Consider the following 17100-nt stretch of genomic DNA (forward strand, 5'->3'; position numbering starts at 1 on the left):
TCAACTATTCTATTAGGGTTCAGACTTTGGGGTTCCAGAAACAGCATACCACTGATACTCCATCTTGGTTTGCATAACTGTCTGTGGATAGGAATCACACTCTTTTCCAAGTAAGACATTAGCCCAACAATATTTTTCCTCAAATGTTCCCTGCCCATCTGGCAACTGTCACAGGATTTCCAATGAGTTTGGGTTGGGTTTGAAAAAAATGGCCTAGACAGAATTCAATACGTTTAAAGAATGCCATTTGCACCCAAAACATACAAATAAATAGTAACTCATTGGGTCACTCTCTAATGCCAGTTAAAATATCTGGCAGAAGACCACCACTAACATTAAGCATATACTAACAATCTGTGTATCCATCCACAGCACTGATTGTCCTGATCATTGAGAAACGATATTGACAACTACTACATGCCAACTACTATAGCAAGAATTTTATTATCCATTTTTAATCTTCTACCAGACTGAAGCTCCTTTGGAATAAGAATGGCACATTTCAGCCCTGGATTCTCATTCTTTCATCATTCGTACAACACTTACTGAGATGTTAGTATATTCCAGGTACTGACTGTGCCAGGCATGGGGTGAAAAGACTGACAGGAAGCATAATGCTTTCAAAGGATGCAACTGCAATACACAGGCACGCAGTAACTGGAATTGGATATACTCTAATCATATGTTTATTTGGTTAAATGATCCACACATTAACCTTGGAAGGAAGTCCTCAGTTACTTTCCTTTTACAAACAAGAAAAACAAGAGTTTAACTTGCCTGAGGCCACAAAACTAGTAACTGGATGAGTTGGAAATCACACCCAGTTCTTCCTGACTCTGAGCCCATGCTTTTTCTACTAAAATATGCAGTGTCTACAAAGAAAGTATAGCCCTAGCTATTGCGGCAGTGAACACATAAAAAGATCAGTAACAACTCCAGATAAAATATCAGTGCCAAATGAGTGATTAAAAACTGTAAGCGCTGCAGGACTAAAGGGATCTTAAACAGCGCGACAGCCTGAGACCAGTGGGCAAAGTTTAAAGAGGAAGTGGGTCATGCCCAGAGCACTAGAAGACCTAACCTTTGGTAATGGATGTCAAGGATTTTCAGGATCAAAAGATACACTAAGAATAACCAAAGTATAAATTCCTGATCCTTGAATTTAGGGGACAATAGGGACTACAGTTGGCTATACCTGAGAGTTCAGGATCTAGTTCAAAAGACATGTCTGAGTAGCTAATTATCTGAGTAGCTAAAAGTTTAATTAGTTGCTTTAGTGAAGAAAGGAGCTAAATCTCATCTTTATTCACAATAAGCACTTAATTACTGGTTCTGCTGACATCTAACAAACCATGTTTCCTCTTATTTTGAAGGCAACATGCTTCTGTATGCTCTGAAATGTTAAAATTTACTGAATGTTATGCCAGGTACCACGCTTCCATAACACTATGCTATGTGTTTTATATAGTTTACAGTTAATTTAATCATCACAATTCTGAAGCCAAAATTATTGTCCTCATTTTACAGAAAAAGAAATGGAGGATTGGAGACACTGATACATGTATACTTAAACAGGAAACTGTTTCCTCATTTGTGGCCTCAGTACTTAGCACAGGAGCCTGGAAATATAAGCCCTGCCCTCAAAGAGTTCCCATAGATAGCCTTGAGAGAGGCCAGCATCACATATTTCCAACATCCAGGGGATGCAAAGAGGTACCATGGAGGTGCCATGAGCGAGAAACAGCTCATCTGTCCATCTGCTACCAAATCAGAGCTTCTTAGCCAGCATTGTCATCTCTACTGAGTTTGTAAAATGTCAGACATAAAACCACATTTCAAAAACAAAAAAGCAAACAACAAAACAAAAACAAAAATTTACCCCACTGTGGCTACCGCTACCAAGGTAGACAACAGATATGTCTGTGAGCAACTTTTTAAAAAGGGATTCAGAATATAAAGAATTTCTTAAATTGAACTCAATGCTTGGAATCATTTAGAGAAATAATGTATTTTTAGAGTGACTGAACCACGTCAGCATGCTAAGCATACCAGGAAAATGCTGACTTAGGAGGCAGACCTACTGGTAACAAGTCTTATTCATGGCCAGTGACTCCTGGCAATGGTTACCAACGTTCAGGCTACACCCTGGGGGCCCAGATGGTTGCTGCTAAATGTGACTCCACATAAACCCAAAGTATTACAAAGACGAATACATAACCTGTCTTATCAATATATATGCTGTTATTTTCAAAATTCATATCGTCGTTCTTAGTTTTAAAACATACACAATTGCTTTAAAATATTATTGAATCAGTAAGTAGCTTTGCTACTCTGTATAATATTTCAATGAATAGAAAAAGCACATTTATTTACTATCACATGGGAGCTTGAAAAAACTTTTTTTAACTTTCGTATGGGAATCCCCATACCAAAAAGAATTTCCTACATGCTCTCCCACTACTCTAAAATGTTTTTGAGAACCAAGAGACTTGGCTATAATCTATTACTGTACCTAAAGCCCTGAGGACACAGCAGAGAGAAACTGGGTAAGGCAACACGATCAGCCTGTGATACACCCACCCCCTAAGACGTCTGGACAGAGAACACTACCCAACATAAAAGGCCAAGCCATACCCTCTATCTCCAACCCTCAAACAAGAGCCAGAGGCCAGGACCTCTCAAAAGCTCTGCTAGATAACAGGCTTTCCTTCTAAGTCAAGTAGAAGTTAGGAAATGGCTTAGCTTCTCAACACTTAGAACGAGCCTATTTTCTAAAATACATTTCTGAATTTTAAAAGAAGAAGGCTTACCAAATCATTTTTCATGGGTCATTTTAGGAAGTTCCCATCTAGGGCTGTTTTAAAAATTATTAGGTTCCTGAATCCTAAAACAAGTACAGTTTGTTTCAAAATGCCAGGAAAGGGACACTAAATGAGACCAGGGAGCTGACTACTTTGTTACACACCAACCCGGTGTAATTCCTAAGACTTCACTCTTCTCAATTCTCAAGGCCACCCACAAAAGAAAGCAACACTTCCTGCTGACTGTGCCTGCCCAAAATACTACCTACCACCATATTTGACGACCTCAACTGGCTTATATAAGCCAGGACTTTTTCAGAAAAACTAGACCTTTAAAAATGGAAGGCAGCCCATTGTAGTAGAAAATACCTAGGTCAATTAGCAGCTTTAGCAAATGACTTGGACTGTTTGAATTGCAGTCTCCTCCTCTGTAAAAGATAATATATACGTTCTCAAATCTGTTGGAAGGATCAAATGAGATTACGTACATACAGTGCTTATCACAGTGCCTACAAACGGTAGCAGTGACGCTCTTTCTCATTTGTGGAGAACACTGACCAAAAGGAGTAGGCTGTGACCAAAAAAAATCTCACCAAATTGCCGGGAACTGTTGTCTCAGTCTAGGCTGATCTTCAATGCTGATAGCCCTGAGCCCTCCCCAACCATTCCCAGGAAGGGGCTCAGCCTGCAAATGCAATTCAACAATCATCTTAACTTCAGCAGTAGGAATACAGGGCATACACAGGTGCACCTCTTTAATGATGCAGATACCTGCCATTTCACTTAGACATCATGTGGTGTGGCTACTGTAGAGGAATATTTCATGTTTTTGAGAACTTGTAAAATCCCCTTACCCTGTGCAAATTTTCAAAATACTGGGAAAGTAGCCATGATACACAGAGTATACAGCAGCATTTAAATTGGCAATAGAGTGAAAACAGATGTCTGAGTATGAAGGAATAACATTATTTTTAGAAGCCTAAACACAACTGGGTGGGTGGGCAAATTTCAGCATTTTCTGGTTAGGACAATGTTAATATCAAGTTTGCAAACCACAAAAAAGCTCCCCACTTTCCCTGAATAAAATGTGGTTTATTATAAGGTGCGATACAACACACCATCGTTTTACTAGTGGTCTGTTCCAAGGAGAGTGCTTCAAAGGCTTTAATCCAGTGAATAAAAAAAGGAAAAAGGCATATTATATGAAAGAGTTTGCCACTAATCTGAGATGGCAAAAGAGAAAAATCCAAGTTCAGGACATCAGAACTCTGACTGCTTGAGTCTATTATAACAACTCCCACCTCTCTGTTGAGGGACATCTGACGGCATGGTAGGGCGAAAAGAGCATGGACTTTGGACTAAGAGTCTCAGTTTTGACAATTTGAGGACTAAATTAAATTACTGTGGCAAAGTACCTAACAGTAGTCTCATCATTAATAATAATGAGGATGAGGATGATAATAACAATTAAGACTCTAGATAGCAAAGGAAATATGGCTGCTTCTTTTAGGACTGTGCCTCAGGTTTTCCAGGAATTCCTTCTCAATTCAGAGGCACTCTAAACTCTCTCCCTCCCACCCTACCCCCTCTTCTCTCTCCCCCTGTGTGTGTATGCGTGTGTGTATGGCAAGAGCACCCATGAGAGATGAACCTTTGCAGAGAACTAAGAATTCTTATTCTCTTCAGACTTCATTCCTCACATTCTCATTTCCTGAATAATAGGGGTTGGCCATACTAAGCCAGGTTCCCTACTTCTTAAAAATTAGCCAATTTCTGTTGGGTCAATGTGGAAGGGCAAGGTCATCTGCTTGTCAGAGCCAAATATGGGAATGGATAGATGACAGGAGCCAGCACATGAACTGGAGCTGTCAGGGTAGAGCAAGAAGGATAGAAAGCAAAAGGTGCTGTGAACTGGCAACCCTGCAAAGCATATGAGAAAAAAACACAAGAGACTCCAAGGCTGTGTATGGGCAACCAGGGAGGGGGACAAAAACATCCACTTGATGTTCAGGGTGTAATTTATCTTTTGGCAATAGGCTTAAAACCCTCTAAAGCACTACCTTTGCCATAACTGGACTAAAACAAGGCCAACTAATCTTATCTTAACTCATATGCTTTTTTCAACTAAGAGTTTGCAAGCAATTGGACAAAGATGAGAAGATCACCTTGAAAAGTCTGTAGGCATTTAACAACATACCTCTTTCTCCTTCTCTTCTGGAATTTTCTACTTTGAAAATGACAAACAACAACACTAAGCCTAGAGCTGGCCAGACCTCAGTTAAAATCCCTTGTCTTCTACTTAACTATGTAGGAAGTTCTAAAATTTCTCTTAGTCTCAGTTTCCCCTCCTTACAGATGAGGATGACAGGTAGCTTGCTGTAAGAATTAAATGCAATTAATAATCTTATGTAAGTCACACGACATGGTTCATGAGTATACTGCGAGGGCTCAAAAGAGGGTACTTGTAATTATTATAGTCTGCTTGTGAGGGTTTTGTACCAGGCACATGGGTAACAGCCAAGCCTGTGAGTCTCTCATTTGTTTGACCCACGAATCACTGACACAACTCTCTGCTTTGTGTGTCTACCCAGGACAGAATAAAACACACTCACAAAACAGAGGTAACGAACTCTATTTTGATGAAGTACCATTGATCTATAGCACACAAAACGTTGCATTAAGTGCAGAAGAATGTAAGGATGATCACAGACTCAACTACTGACTGGTTGTATGATCACCGGCAAGCTATTTAACCTGCGTGAGCCTCAGGTTCCTCAATTTTAAATATGGACAGGGCCTAACTTTCAAGTATTGTCCAGAGTGTTAAATGAGAAAATGCATTATAAAATGCTGAAAGTATCTAGGACAAGTAAACACTCTATACGTGGTACATTATTTTTATTATTATTACTATGAGTGAAAGTACCAAAGTATAAAACATCATCCCTTAAACTAAGAGATCTAGCCCACAAAAATCTGGAGGAGACTCTTGTGGCCAACCAGTGGGTTTTCCTAAACCACACTTTAAGAACCACTGGGTAGACCACCATGATATAGAGGTTTTGTGTCAAAAAGGGTTTTCCTCCATAGCTCTATTTTCCCTCACATCTGCCTCCTTCTAACTTTAAAATATTATTTCAGCCTGAGTAAATGGTTATGTTAGGTGGTGTCACATACTGTCATGCCACAGAAAACCGAGTTTATACTGTCGATTATAACACTACTAATGGGAATTAAATAATATATGTCACCAAATCTTCAACCTGATCAAAGTTCTTCCAGAGTTCCTATTTATTAATGATTGACCTCAGACATCATCCTTCTTATAATAAAGGACTTGCTGAAATTATTCAAGGAAATGTGGAGATACTTTATAAAGAATAGTTGGGAGGAAAAAAGTAACAAGTAATATAGTTTCTAAGATCTGTGCATAAGCAGTGTCTTAGTAAAACTACATGGGGTAAAAGACAATCCCTCTAACCTGAAACACACACACACCAACCTAAGGTTCAAGTTAACACTATGTTTCAGCTACTAAAACTGTAGGAGCAATTTATTCTAAGTTTTGAACTGCCAAGGGATCAATTAATTCCTAAACTTTAGGATTTGTATGGCAGAAGTTTTAAATCATTTAACCTACCCTAAAAGGTTACTTATAGCTCATTTTAGGGAACAGAATATTCAAGACAATGGCTTGCATTTGAAATAATGATATTCCAGTCATATTCAGATTTACTGTTAACAAAGCGATTCCATTAGTTCACATCTGCCTTAAAAAGAAGGCAGCGGGGAGGGGACTCCAAGAAAAGCACATGTTTCTCCATTAATGAATTTTGGCACAATAACTTTTATGTCTATCACCTGGGGGTGAGGATTACTTCATGTTTGGGAAACTGAGTATAACTTTATGGGTGATACAGCATTGCCTAGCAAAGGTTGAACTTTTTTGCCAAGGAGGAAATCAGTGAAGTAACCAAGACCTGCCAAGAACACATGTGAAAGAGTTAATCAGAAATGCCTGTGCATGTCTTTCTTGGTTCAAGGAAAAGGGCTAAATAATAAAACTGAACTAATTAGAACACATGAACAATATCAAACATCTCCAATGTTTCTCATCAAGTTCACAGAGTTTTACTGGTCTGGGGAAGTTACACTCAACTCCAAAATGGTCCACGAGCATAATTTGCTCTATAAAAGCCACTTAACTATTGCTTAGAATCATATTTGAGTCCTTTTAATGAAAAAGTATGGGAAATTTACAGAGGAAACTGAGACTGTGCCTTCTCTAGTTCTCTAGAGATGGCTCAAAAAGTAAAACTATGCTTACCTGAAAAATTGGGCCTTGGATTTCGGAAATTTCATCAAATTAAAACAAAAAGTTAATTTTGGATTAAGGTTTTAATTAACTGGTAGTCTTGCAGAAGCATTTCATGTTTTAGAAAAGTTAGATTAGTTTTTACAAAAAGGCACTATCTACTCTGAAGGATAGCTGCAGATTACACATTGTGACATATGTGCTCTAAGACTTCAACTTAAAAAAAAAAACAGTTCTATGATTTTAGAACTAGACAACTAAGAACACTAAGACAACAAAAAAGTTGAGAACAAGACACAAACAGCCCATAAAACAGATAAATCATAAAATTACCTCTATATCCTGGATAATCTTTGGGTATAATGACCTATAAAATGAATTGGGAGGGCCATCTGTTGGTCTGTTTTTAAACAGGTACTGATCCCTGGCAAAAAAACACAAGCAGATGTTACATTTTTGCACATAAAAGGGTGAATTTTATTTAAACATGGTGCTTACAAAGATGTATCTTTCAAGTCTTTTGACTTGCATTGAGCTTTAACAGTTCCAAAGCAGGATTTCTGACAATTAAATGTACATGTTAGGCACAACTTTACTTCAGCTTATAGTTCTTTAGCATGGTCCTAACCTTTTATTTTCTGAATACCCAACACAATAATCTAGCCTTTCATTCTACAGTTCGATAAAAAGTGTTAATGTAGCTTTGTGAAAAAGCTAACTGAGTACATGAACAAACTTTTTCCCATAAAGAAAGCACAGCCCTAACCATCACTCACACAGCCACCTATCTGTCCTAGCTGTGGCACTCTCTTTCTCTGTGCTGTCAGGGTACTGACATGTACAGAGCTATACAGCTGTATTTCAGACAACAGGTTGTCTCTGAAAAATCCTGCCTGCTGTACCTTCCATCTTCAACCAGGATCAATATCTAATAGCAAAATGGCATTATTTGACTTTCTCACGTTTTCCTTTTTCTTATCTATCTTTTGGTAATGGTGTCATCACCTAAGGAAAATGTGAAAGGAAAAGCATAAACACATAGCCTTGAAAAGCCAAATTGCTCAAACTGTACATCTCCCCCCCCCAACTCTTGACTACTCATCTTTTCCCACTTGTTTAAAATAGGCCAACACATTTGGCAAGTATAATTGCATTTTTTAGTAATCAAACTGACCCTAGGTCAAATAAACTTTTTTCAAGGGAACAACCAACCTAAATACTTACCACCCTCTTCTTTCTGAAAGTCCCTTCCATAGAGGGTCAGTGCGCACCATTCGTTCAATCAACTTCTTCCAAAGCATTCCTTCGGAGATGACTCGCTGCCATTCCTTACATACCAGCTCTGCTGCACACAGAGACCTGGCATCCAGGTAGGAAAGAATGTTTTCTGCTATGTGATCTAAACCTTGCTCTACAAAATAGAAAAGGCAATGAAGGAATAGGAAGGGAGATGGAAACGTACCAGTTACCATTTCCTTAAAGATAAGAGGAATAAAGAAATCCTGAACCAGGAAACATACCTGAGTAATATCAAAAGTTCTTCAGATATACAAGTGCATGAGTACATAGACATAGACACTTCTTTTTGGTTCTGATTTTTTAAGATAAAACAATTGATGGCACCAGTTCCTGTCTGTAAAAGCCAACCCTGGACAGTTCTGTACTTGTCAGACATTATAATAAATGATTTCTTTTACATAACTCTATGGGGTAACGACACCCCAAATTTTACAGATGAGGCAGAAAGAGGTAAAAGGATTCAAGGTTTTACAATTATAGGGTAGTGAAGCCAAGACTGGACTCTGATCTCTTGCTCCAAAGTCTGCATTCTTTCCCCTCTGATTTACTGTTTCTCGTAACAAATCATCCTATTGATACATGACCTATGTGAATCCCTTGGGGCTAAGGAGACAAAAAGGTGAGAAACACTGACTTATCTGAAAAGTTTATGGAAAGTTAAACGACAATCCAAGAATTAAGTCAGGTGCACTAAGATGTATTTTTGTCAATCATTTCTCCATCTCCTTATGGAGGTAAAATCCTCAAAACCATGAACCACATGCCTAAAAATTCTAGAACCTTAAGTCGTTTATCCTACACAATGCAAGTATCCTCTCCAAGACAACCAAGATTCAGCCTTCGCCTGACATTCACGAAGGTAAGAAGATCACTATGGTCAATGCTGTTGCCACCTGTACACTCCCATCCTGTGGTTTTGGGCATGTCCTCTGCAACTACAAGAAATAAAGCTCATCCCCAGGCCTCCTCTGTGTTGGGGTGGGAAAACTAAACACACAGTCGGAAAATTCCAATTTCAAGTCTGGGTTCCCCACCTAGAACTTCTATGACATGAAACAAATACTTAAACAATACTGAAACATCCCTGCCCCTTGGTTTTTTACCAAATAACATGGTAATGGCCAGTAACAACTGTCCTTTCTCACACTACTTGTATGAATCAAAAAAGTTCTACAGGAAGATTTTAAAGACAACAAAGTACCATTTGGGGTTAATACTTGTTCTCTTTTTCAAGATAAATAGAAGGAGTATAGTCATACTAACTTGGCAGGGTATAGGTAAATCGTTAAACTTTCAGAACCTCAATTTCCTCATCTGTATAAAACAGGGATAATAATCTCTGCCTTATTTTGAAAATATCACAATGAGATGCTGCATAAAAAATGCTTTACAAACTAAGGTTTTTTCCAACTCTAAGAATGACTATTTACACTGTTGATTATGGTTTACAGGCCCTTCATATACTAGTTCTACTCTATAGTAGGTCTAATACCCAAGTTATGATCTGATAATGAAGACTAACTACACTGGACCACTATCTTTTCTTGCACGTTATTATATTAAGAGTTAAGGCCATCAAAGATTATACTGCCTTCATCTAACAGTCATATCACAGTAGACTCCTAAGATGGTAGTAAGTTGAATTAAAATCTTAGGCCCTTCTCCCCAAAACATCTATTAAAACAATTCCCCTTAATTTCTGTATTTGTATGGGTAGTTTAGAAGGGGAGGGCAGCTCACACGGAAGTCTACAGTTATCCTCTCTATAATTCACCTTCAAATCTTTATCTGACCCTTCCATGTCAGTCTCTACAATTCTGATTCTGTCATACAGAAAAGTGGATATTCCACACCAGATCTTCATGGTGGGCAAATGCAGTAACTCTTTACCCCAAGTTGCTGGCAAACATGTTAAATGGGTCAGAACCAAGGACAGCACCCGTGATTCTATATTTCCCTTCAAGCTATCATACACCCATTCATTAAATACTCACAAGGTACCAACACTGAGCCACCAGTTCTACATCATCTGGATTTTATACTACTATTATCCAGCCCATATCTCTCTATTCAGTCCTCAAGGATATTTGGAGAAACTCGGCCCCATGAAGACACTGCCATCTTTATATCATGTTTCTGACTTGCTAGTCTCATAACTTTATCCAGAAAGGAAATCAAGTGACTTTGGTACGGTTACTCTCCACGTTCCCTTGCTGGTGCTTACTACATAAAGTTGGTATTGCAATTTTCTGTTTACAAGTTGGCACTACCTGCTTTGTGTCACTTTTAAACATATATAACCCATGTTCATTATAGAAAAACTATAAAATGCATATAAGCAAATACCTTTAAATCCCTAAACCCCACCTCTCAGAGATAATAGCTTTTAACATTCTGTATACTATACCTTTCTAGGATTACACAACCCTACACAGTCTTTTCAACAGCTAATTAACTTTTGATAATCCATTTGAGAATTAGGCTAGAATGGAACATCAAATTCAATAGCCAATAGCTCTCATATACACCTTCTCCAGTTCTCCCGTTCTTAAGACCAGGAAATCTGCTCATCAATCATCTCTGGGTTCTATCATGCAGGATTACCAAACACAGTTGTACAAGCTGTATGTTCACAACTGTACAAGCTATATGTGCACAACTGTACCCAGTAGCTCTACCTACTGGTTTCCAATTACTTCTCAATGTTCCACAATTCTGAAAGTCACAGACTTAGGTTCTGTCACTATCCCGGCACACAACATTTTTAGGTCTACTTGTTATAGGAGCTGTGTTAAAGACAGCTTCATATCTTTCTTGGACTACAATTTTTCTGTCCTTTCTGGTTTTAAAACCATTCTTCTTAGTGGGGAAAGAAAAAAGGATAAGTTAAATGAAGAGTGAAAATATGCTGTTTCTTTCTATTACCACTACACCATCTATTCCAAGTACACTGTCCCTTCATTCTTCGTGTTCTTGCTCCAAACAGTTGATTATTTTATTTGTTTTTAACTCTCCCAAATTCCTTAACCATTTTGGACAATTTCACAATATTTGGGGCTTGGCCTTCTTGATACCATTCTCAAAGGTTCAGGCTACCTTTTTGTGTATCTCCATGCCCCTTTCTTTCATCTTCTGTCCAAGTGTATTTAAAATCAGGGAAATTCATGGAAAATCACATGGGATTCTACCTGTGCCTATCCACTGACAGGATTAGCAAATTATTAATCAGAACTTTAAATTTCAGAATCTCTCTACCGTCTTTAATCATATTTTCTTTTACAGTCTCTGGCCATGGCCTAATAAACTTAGCTCTTCTCTGAATTCTTCTAATTCTGGGGTACTTTATCTGACTATCTTCTAGTTTCTACACTTAATATGAGAACACAGTCACTTTCCAAGGTTTATGTTAATTCTAATCACTAACCAAATCCTCCTAATTGGTTATAAACACACCCCGAACCAACTCCCCTCTCAAATCCTCTGCTGAGAGAGGAAATGAACAGACAAGAACACATTATATAGCTGTCTTTTCAGGCCTCAATGGCTGCCACATCCCCATGGTCTATATATGAACTGGGAAAGCTGCATCCAAACCCTCCACCTGGCTGGGTAGTCTATGCGCTGGTTCTCAGAAGCCTGTGTGGTTATATCACTTAGGGTTACTAATCTGAGAAGCAACAGCAGCAGAAACAGCTTCCTAAATATTCTCCTGATCCACTGAATCAGAACCTCTAGATGGTGGGGCCCAGAAATCTACATTCTTAAGAATTACTACCAGATAATTCTGACATGCTGGGAACTACTGCTTCATAGCAATAATATCCCTTTTAGTCCTCATTGATTTCCCGCCACCTCAATATCTCACACCACTGGGCTATCAATGAGATTCTGCAGAAAGAAGCTCATTATTAGACACATACTTCCTACTCTTTCAAATGCCACTGGTCCAATTCAGCAACATCTCATTGAAATCTATGAGATTTGATTTATTTCCTTTTGGTAATACGTTAAATTCACTTCATCCTTCTAGGGGGCAGCATGTTTTAGTTTCTCGGAAAATGCACTGGCTATAGAGCCATATAATCTGGGTTGAAGCAAATCAGTTTTCCTTTTTGGATCTCAGTCTGCCATAAAATAGAAATGATATTAAATGCCTAAGAAGGATCATCTCGTATAATCTGCATGATAAAACCCTCTGAGATAGGCTATAAATAGCCTCATTTTATAGAGAAGGAACTTCTTAACCTTGTTGGAAAGGTTCATAAGAGGAGGTTATTCAGGAGCCAGATACAGAGCAGGTACTCGATAAATGTCAGTCTCTCTTCTTCCCTCTTCCAGAAATCGCTTTACCTGATATCACTGGTCAAGGAAGCTAAGCAGTATTCCCCTTCCTTGTTACTTTCTGCAGAGAAAATATGACACACCTCCCCTAGCAAATCGCTAATTCCTCACTAATAGCTTGGAGTAAGTCTCATACCCCTTAAATATTTAAAGAAGAATAGGAATCACACAACCTCTATTTTGGGCACCTTGGAGTAACTAGCCCCAGGAGCCATGTAGACCTTGTAACTTTCTGGTTTCAAGACTGTTCAGAACAAAGAGGTTACTGAATAAGGTGGTCCATTTGCCTGAGCTAGAAAGTGCTCTGAGGTGTTAAAGCTAAGCATTTTCTTAAGTATCAATGTCTGGCTCTCATTTACTCTATGGTGCTGAGACGCCCCCATCTCCTGCCACCCCCCCCTTCCCAAGGCAATAAGAGGACACATTATGGCCTCAGAAAATGAGTCCAGAATACTGCACACATAGTGCTGAAGAAGTGCTGCTGTTGCTAATTATAGGCACCAGATGAAGGTCTGGAAATTTTTCAATAATAAATTAAAACAATTAAAAGGCAGAATTTTCAAAGCTCAATATGTAAATAACATTGTACCAAAATGAAACTCAAATGTGTAATGTCAGTTCAATGCCCTTGACTATAGCCAGTTTTAAGACAGCTGCTTAGATCATACAATTACAGAAACTTTTATTATTTTAGAAACACATTTCAAAGAGCAGCTGCAAAGAAATTTCCTTCCCCACCCACCCCTGCTGTCCCTTCCCCCTCCCTAGTCACAGATCTAGTTGTAAAATCTGAAGTTAGAAACTTTCTTTCCTGAGAGCAAAAGTCTGTCAGTGGATGCCTTTAACTTGGAATATACTGACCTAAGGATTCAGACACAAATGCTCAGGTCACAAAGTCCAACATTTTGTTATGCCAACAAAGTGGCACACACACCTACCTAAATGATGTCAGGATGAATCAATTCGGAAATCAGTGGGTGAATAATTAAAACTTCCTGGCAATAAATCGTACTGCAGGTGCTTCCTGCCTCTCTGGGCTTTTTTTTTTTTTAACTGACATCCTCAGAATACCCACCAGATGCTAGGCATATTATATACAATGTCTTTAATCTTCACAATATCCTATAAGGTATTATTATCATTCCCACACAGATAAGGAAACTGAGGATCCAAAAAGTGAGCTCACATAACCATTAGGGGCAGGGGCTGGGATTCAAATGGAGGGGCTGTCAAATCCAACACCCATCATCTTTCCACTCTGTCATGCTAGATCTCTGGCCCTGCATCCAGCCTAAAGCCTACACTCTGGTTCTTCCACATCTCCCAAGACCTCTGATCTAATCTCTGTCACATTCACAGTCCATAATGGTTTATCATCCTTACTTGAGGATGAGACAAAAGAATAAACCATGGCCAGGAAGGTAAGTGTTTTTAAAATTCTTAATTGCTTAGACACCTCACCAAACAGATCACCAATGCTTATCGTCCTTCTTGAAGTACAATCTGTCTCTACTTCAAATGGTATAAATTTTCCCTTTAACAACAGTTCTTACAAACCACAAACTTAGCCTGCAGAAATTGACATTGCAGACTAAACATTTACCATGATTTTTAGAAAAGCATATCATAATTATCACTTTTTCCACTGAACCAAAAGGAGCCAGAGACCACAAACATTTTCCGTTTTCCCTATACTGACAGGTACGATATTCACAGTAAGCATTAAAAAGTCAAAACTACAGACCGTTTTTATAGAATTAATGGTTTTCACAATCAAAAGAAGTCTTAAGTAGACTGTCAATTTCAACAAAGTAAAAATTCAAACTAAGGATCATCTACAGTAAAAGTTAAACACCAAACCAGGATAATGATTAGTAAGTTGTTCCACACATTATTAAATCTAAGTATGAACAAACACATGGACCTGTTTCTCCCCTAATGCTCTTAAGGCAAGATCTGTGCTAAGGAACTAATGCCAGATTTAATCCAAGTCTACTAGACACTAACTAACACAATCAACTTGGCCAGCTTGTCCCCAGCTATTAGATTCATATGTATGATATATACTGACATATGTATATATGTTCAGATCAAATCCTGTTAAAACAAATAGCATTTTAACAAAAATATTTCCATGTCCCAGCCAATGGTCCGTTCATTTCATGTAATACTCGATACCACAAAATTCCACTTTAACAGAGATATGGACAATGCCTTAAAATTCGCTGTAATGAAAACTGAATTGTATGCAATTATACTAACCATATTTATATACATAACACATGTTCATCTGTTCTGTCTCTTCTCCAATTCTGTACACTCCCCAAGAGAAGGGGCTGCCTCTGAACTATACTCTGCAAATCAAGAGAACTACAACAGTGCCACCTCGTGGATATTCTGTAAATACAAGTTGAATTCCCTGGTGCTCTAAAATGTTTGAGAGGCAAATTATAGGGAAAAAATAAAAATAAACCAAAACAACAGAAAGCAAACAGAATGGATTTGCCTCAAAAAATGGAAGCATAGCTTCATTTATTTAAAAGCACTTAAGAGGAACAAGTATAACTGTCAACTTTAAAAACTACCCTGTCTCTTCTTGGTGTGAAATGTAGCATGAGTCAGTAGAAAGTCTTAGATGAGGGGGGTTCTGAGTTCTGGGCTGCACATACAGAGGAGCTGCAGCACATGTGCACTCATCTTACTCAAATTCACCTATAATTCTCTCTCTCATGCAATTAGAAGCATAGCTCTTCTCTCCCACTCTCTCTCTTATAATTAAAAGTAAATGTTACTGAATTGGGGTGTAAACCATGTATACTTGAGGCCAGTTTAAGGCACTGTCCAGAGTAATCTTAACTGGAAGTGATTTCAGCTTTTGTACTAGCTTTTGCACCAACCCCCACCATCACCTGCAAAATCACAATAACCAAGATGTATGATCTTAGGCATTTCACCCAATTCTCTGATCCCTGGCTTCATAATCTACCCAATGAGGAACAGCACTAGCTGACGGCTAAGATCCCCTTCAGCAATTAAATACTATGATTCTAGAAAAAGAGGGTTCATGTTTTGCTTTTCTAGAAATACTAATTCAAGAAATGAGGAAAATAATGCTACATTTCAGCATAAAAAGAACAGTAGGGGCAAAATTTTCTAAGCTAACTCTCAAATATCCCTAAAACACTCCCTTTGTAGAAAGTAAATTTATAAGTTCTAGAAGAGGGATTAGGAATCAGAGGCTGGCATGTCACTTTGCAGCCCCAGGTTTCAGGCCTGAGGCATGAACCCAGGTCCTGTCTACTGTGGAAATACTTAAGACTATGGAGTTGTGATGCACTGTAAATCACAGACAGGCTAAGAGAGAAGCTGCTCTTTGAGGAGCCATCCAGAAGCTCTGAAAAAAGGGTAGGGCTGGTGGCAATGCTACTGGTTTATCCCTGGCTATTTCTAAGGCATACCCTGGCACAGCAGCTGTAACCTCCAGGTTACCCTGACCACGTTAGAGGAGAACGTTCTGGCCAACAGTCTCACATTCTCTTCAAGAGTGAAATCTCTCTATCTTACCTAGACAAACTTAAAATAAAAAATTTAAAAAAGAACACGGAGAGAAAAGAATTAACGAGTGACCAAAAATCAAAGAGGGGGACTTCCCTGGTGGCGCAGTGGTTAAGAATCCGCCTGCCAATGCAGGGTACACAGGTTCAATCCCTGGTCTGGGAAGATCCCACATGCCATGGAGAAACTAAGCCCGTGTGCCATAATTACTGAGCCTGCGCTCTAGAGCCCGCGAACCACAACTGCTGAGCTCATGTGTCACAACTACTGAAGCCCACGCACCTAGAGCCTGTGCTCCGCAACAAGAGAAGCCACCGCAATGAGAAGCCCGTGCACCGCAATGAAGAGTAGCTCCCGCTCACCGCAACTAGAGACAGCCCACGCGCAGCAACAAAGACCCAACGCAGCCAAAAATAAATAAATAAATAAATTTAAAAAAAAAATCAAAGGGGGATGAACAGGCAGAGCACAGCGGGTTTTTAGAGCAGTGAAACTGTTCTGTGTGACACTATAATGGTAGATACATGTCACTATACATTTGTCAAAAGCCACAGAATGTACAACACCAAGAGTGAACCTTGAAGTATGTACTTTGAGTGATAGTGATGTGTCAGTGTAGGTTCATGTATTGTAACAAATGTACCACTGTAGTGTAGGATGTTGATAGCAGGGAGGCTGTGCTGGGAGCTGTTGCGGGTGGGGGGGAGGATATGGAATCTGTACTTTCTGCCCAATTTTGCTGTGAACCTAAAACTGTTGTAAAAGTAGTCTTTTTTTTCTTTTAAACCA

The 17100-nt window shown here is 38.8% G+C and overlaps 1 protein-coding gene across 7 annotated transcripts in view; it reads right to left on the reverse strand.

The window, feature by feature from the left end:
- FBXW11 (F-box and WD repeat domain containing 11) overlaps window positions 1–17100 on the reverse strand; it is a 132409-nt gene that overhangs the window by 23802 nt on the left and 91507 nt on the right. For all 7 annotated transcript variants that reach the window (XM_082652024.1, XM_082652029.1, XM_082652027.1 and 4 more), the window contains 2 exons: window positions 8341–8527; window positions 7450–7540 (listed from right to left, as the gene is read on the reverse strand). In XM_082652024.1, the coding sequence (XP_082508150.1) occupies window positions 7450–7540; window positions 8341–8527 (278 nt within the window). The remainder of the gene's footprint in view (window positions 1–7449; window positions 7541–8340; window positions 8528–17100) is intronic.

Source organism: Grampus griseus (assembly GCF_964374135.1).
Source record: "Grampus griseus genome assembly, chromosome: 3".
Classification (NCBI taxonomy): domain Eukaryota; kingdom Metazoa; phylum Chordata; class Mammalia; order Artiodactyla; family Delphinidae; genus Grampus; species Grampus griseus.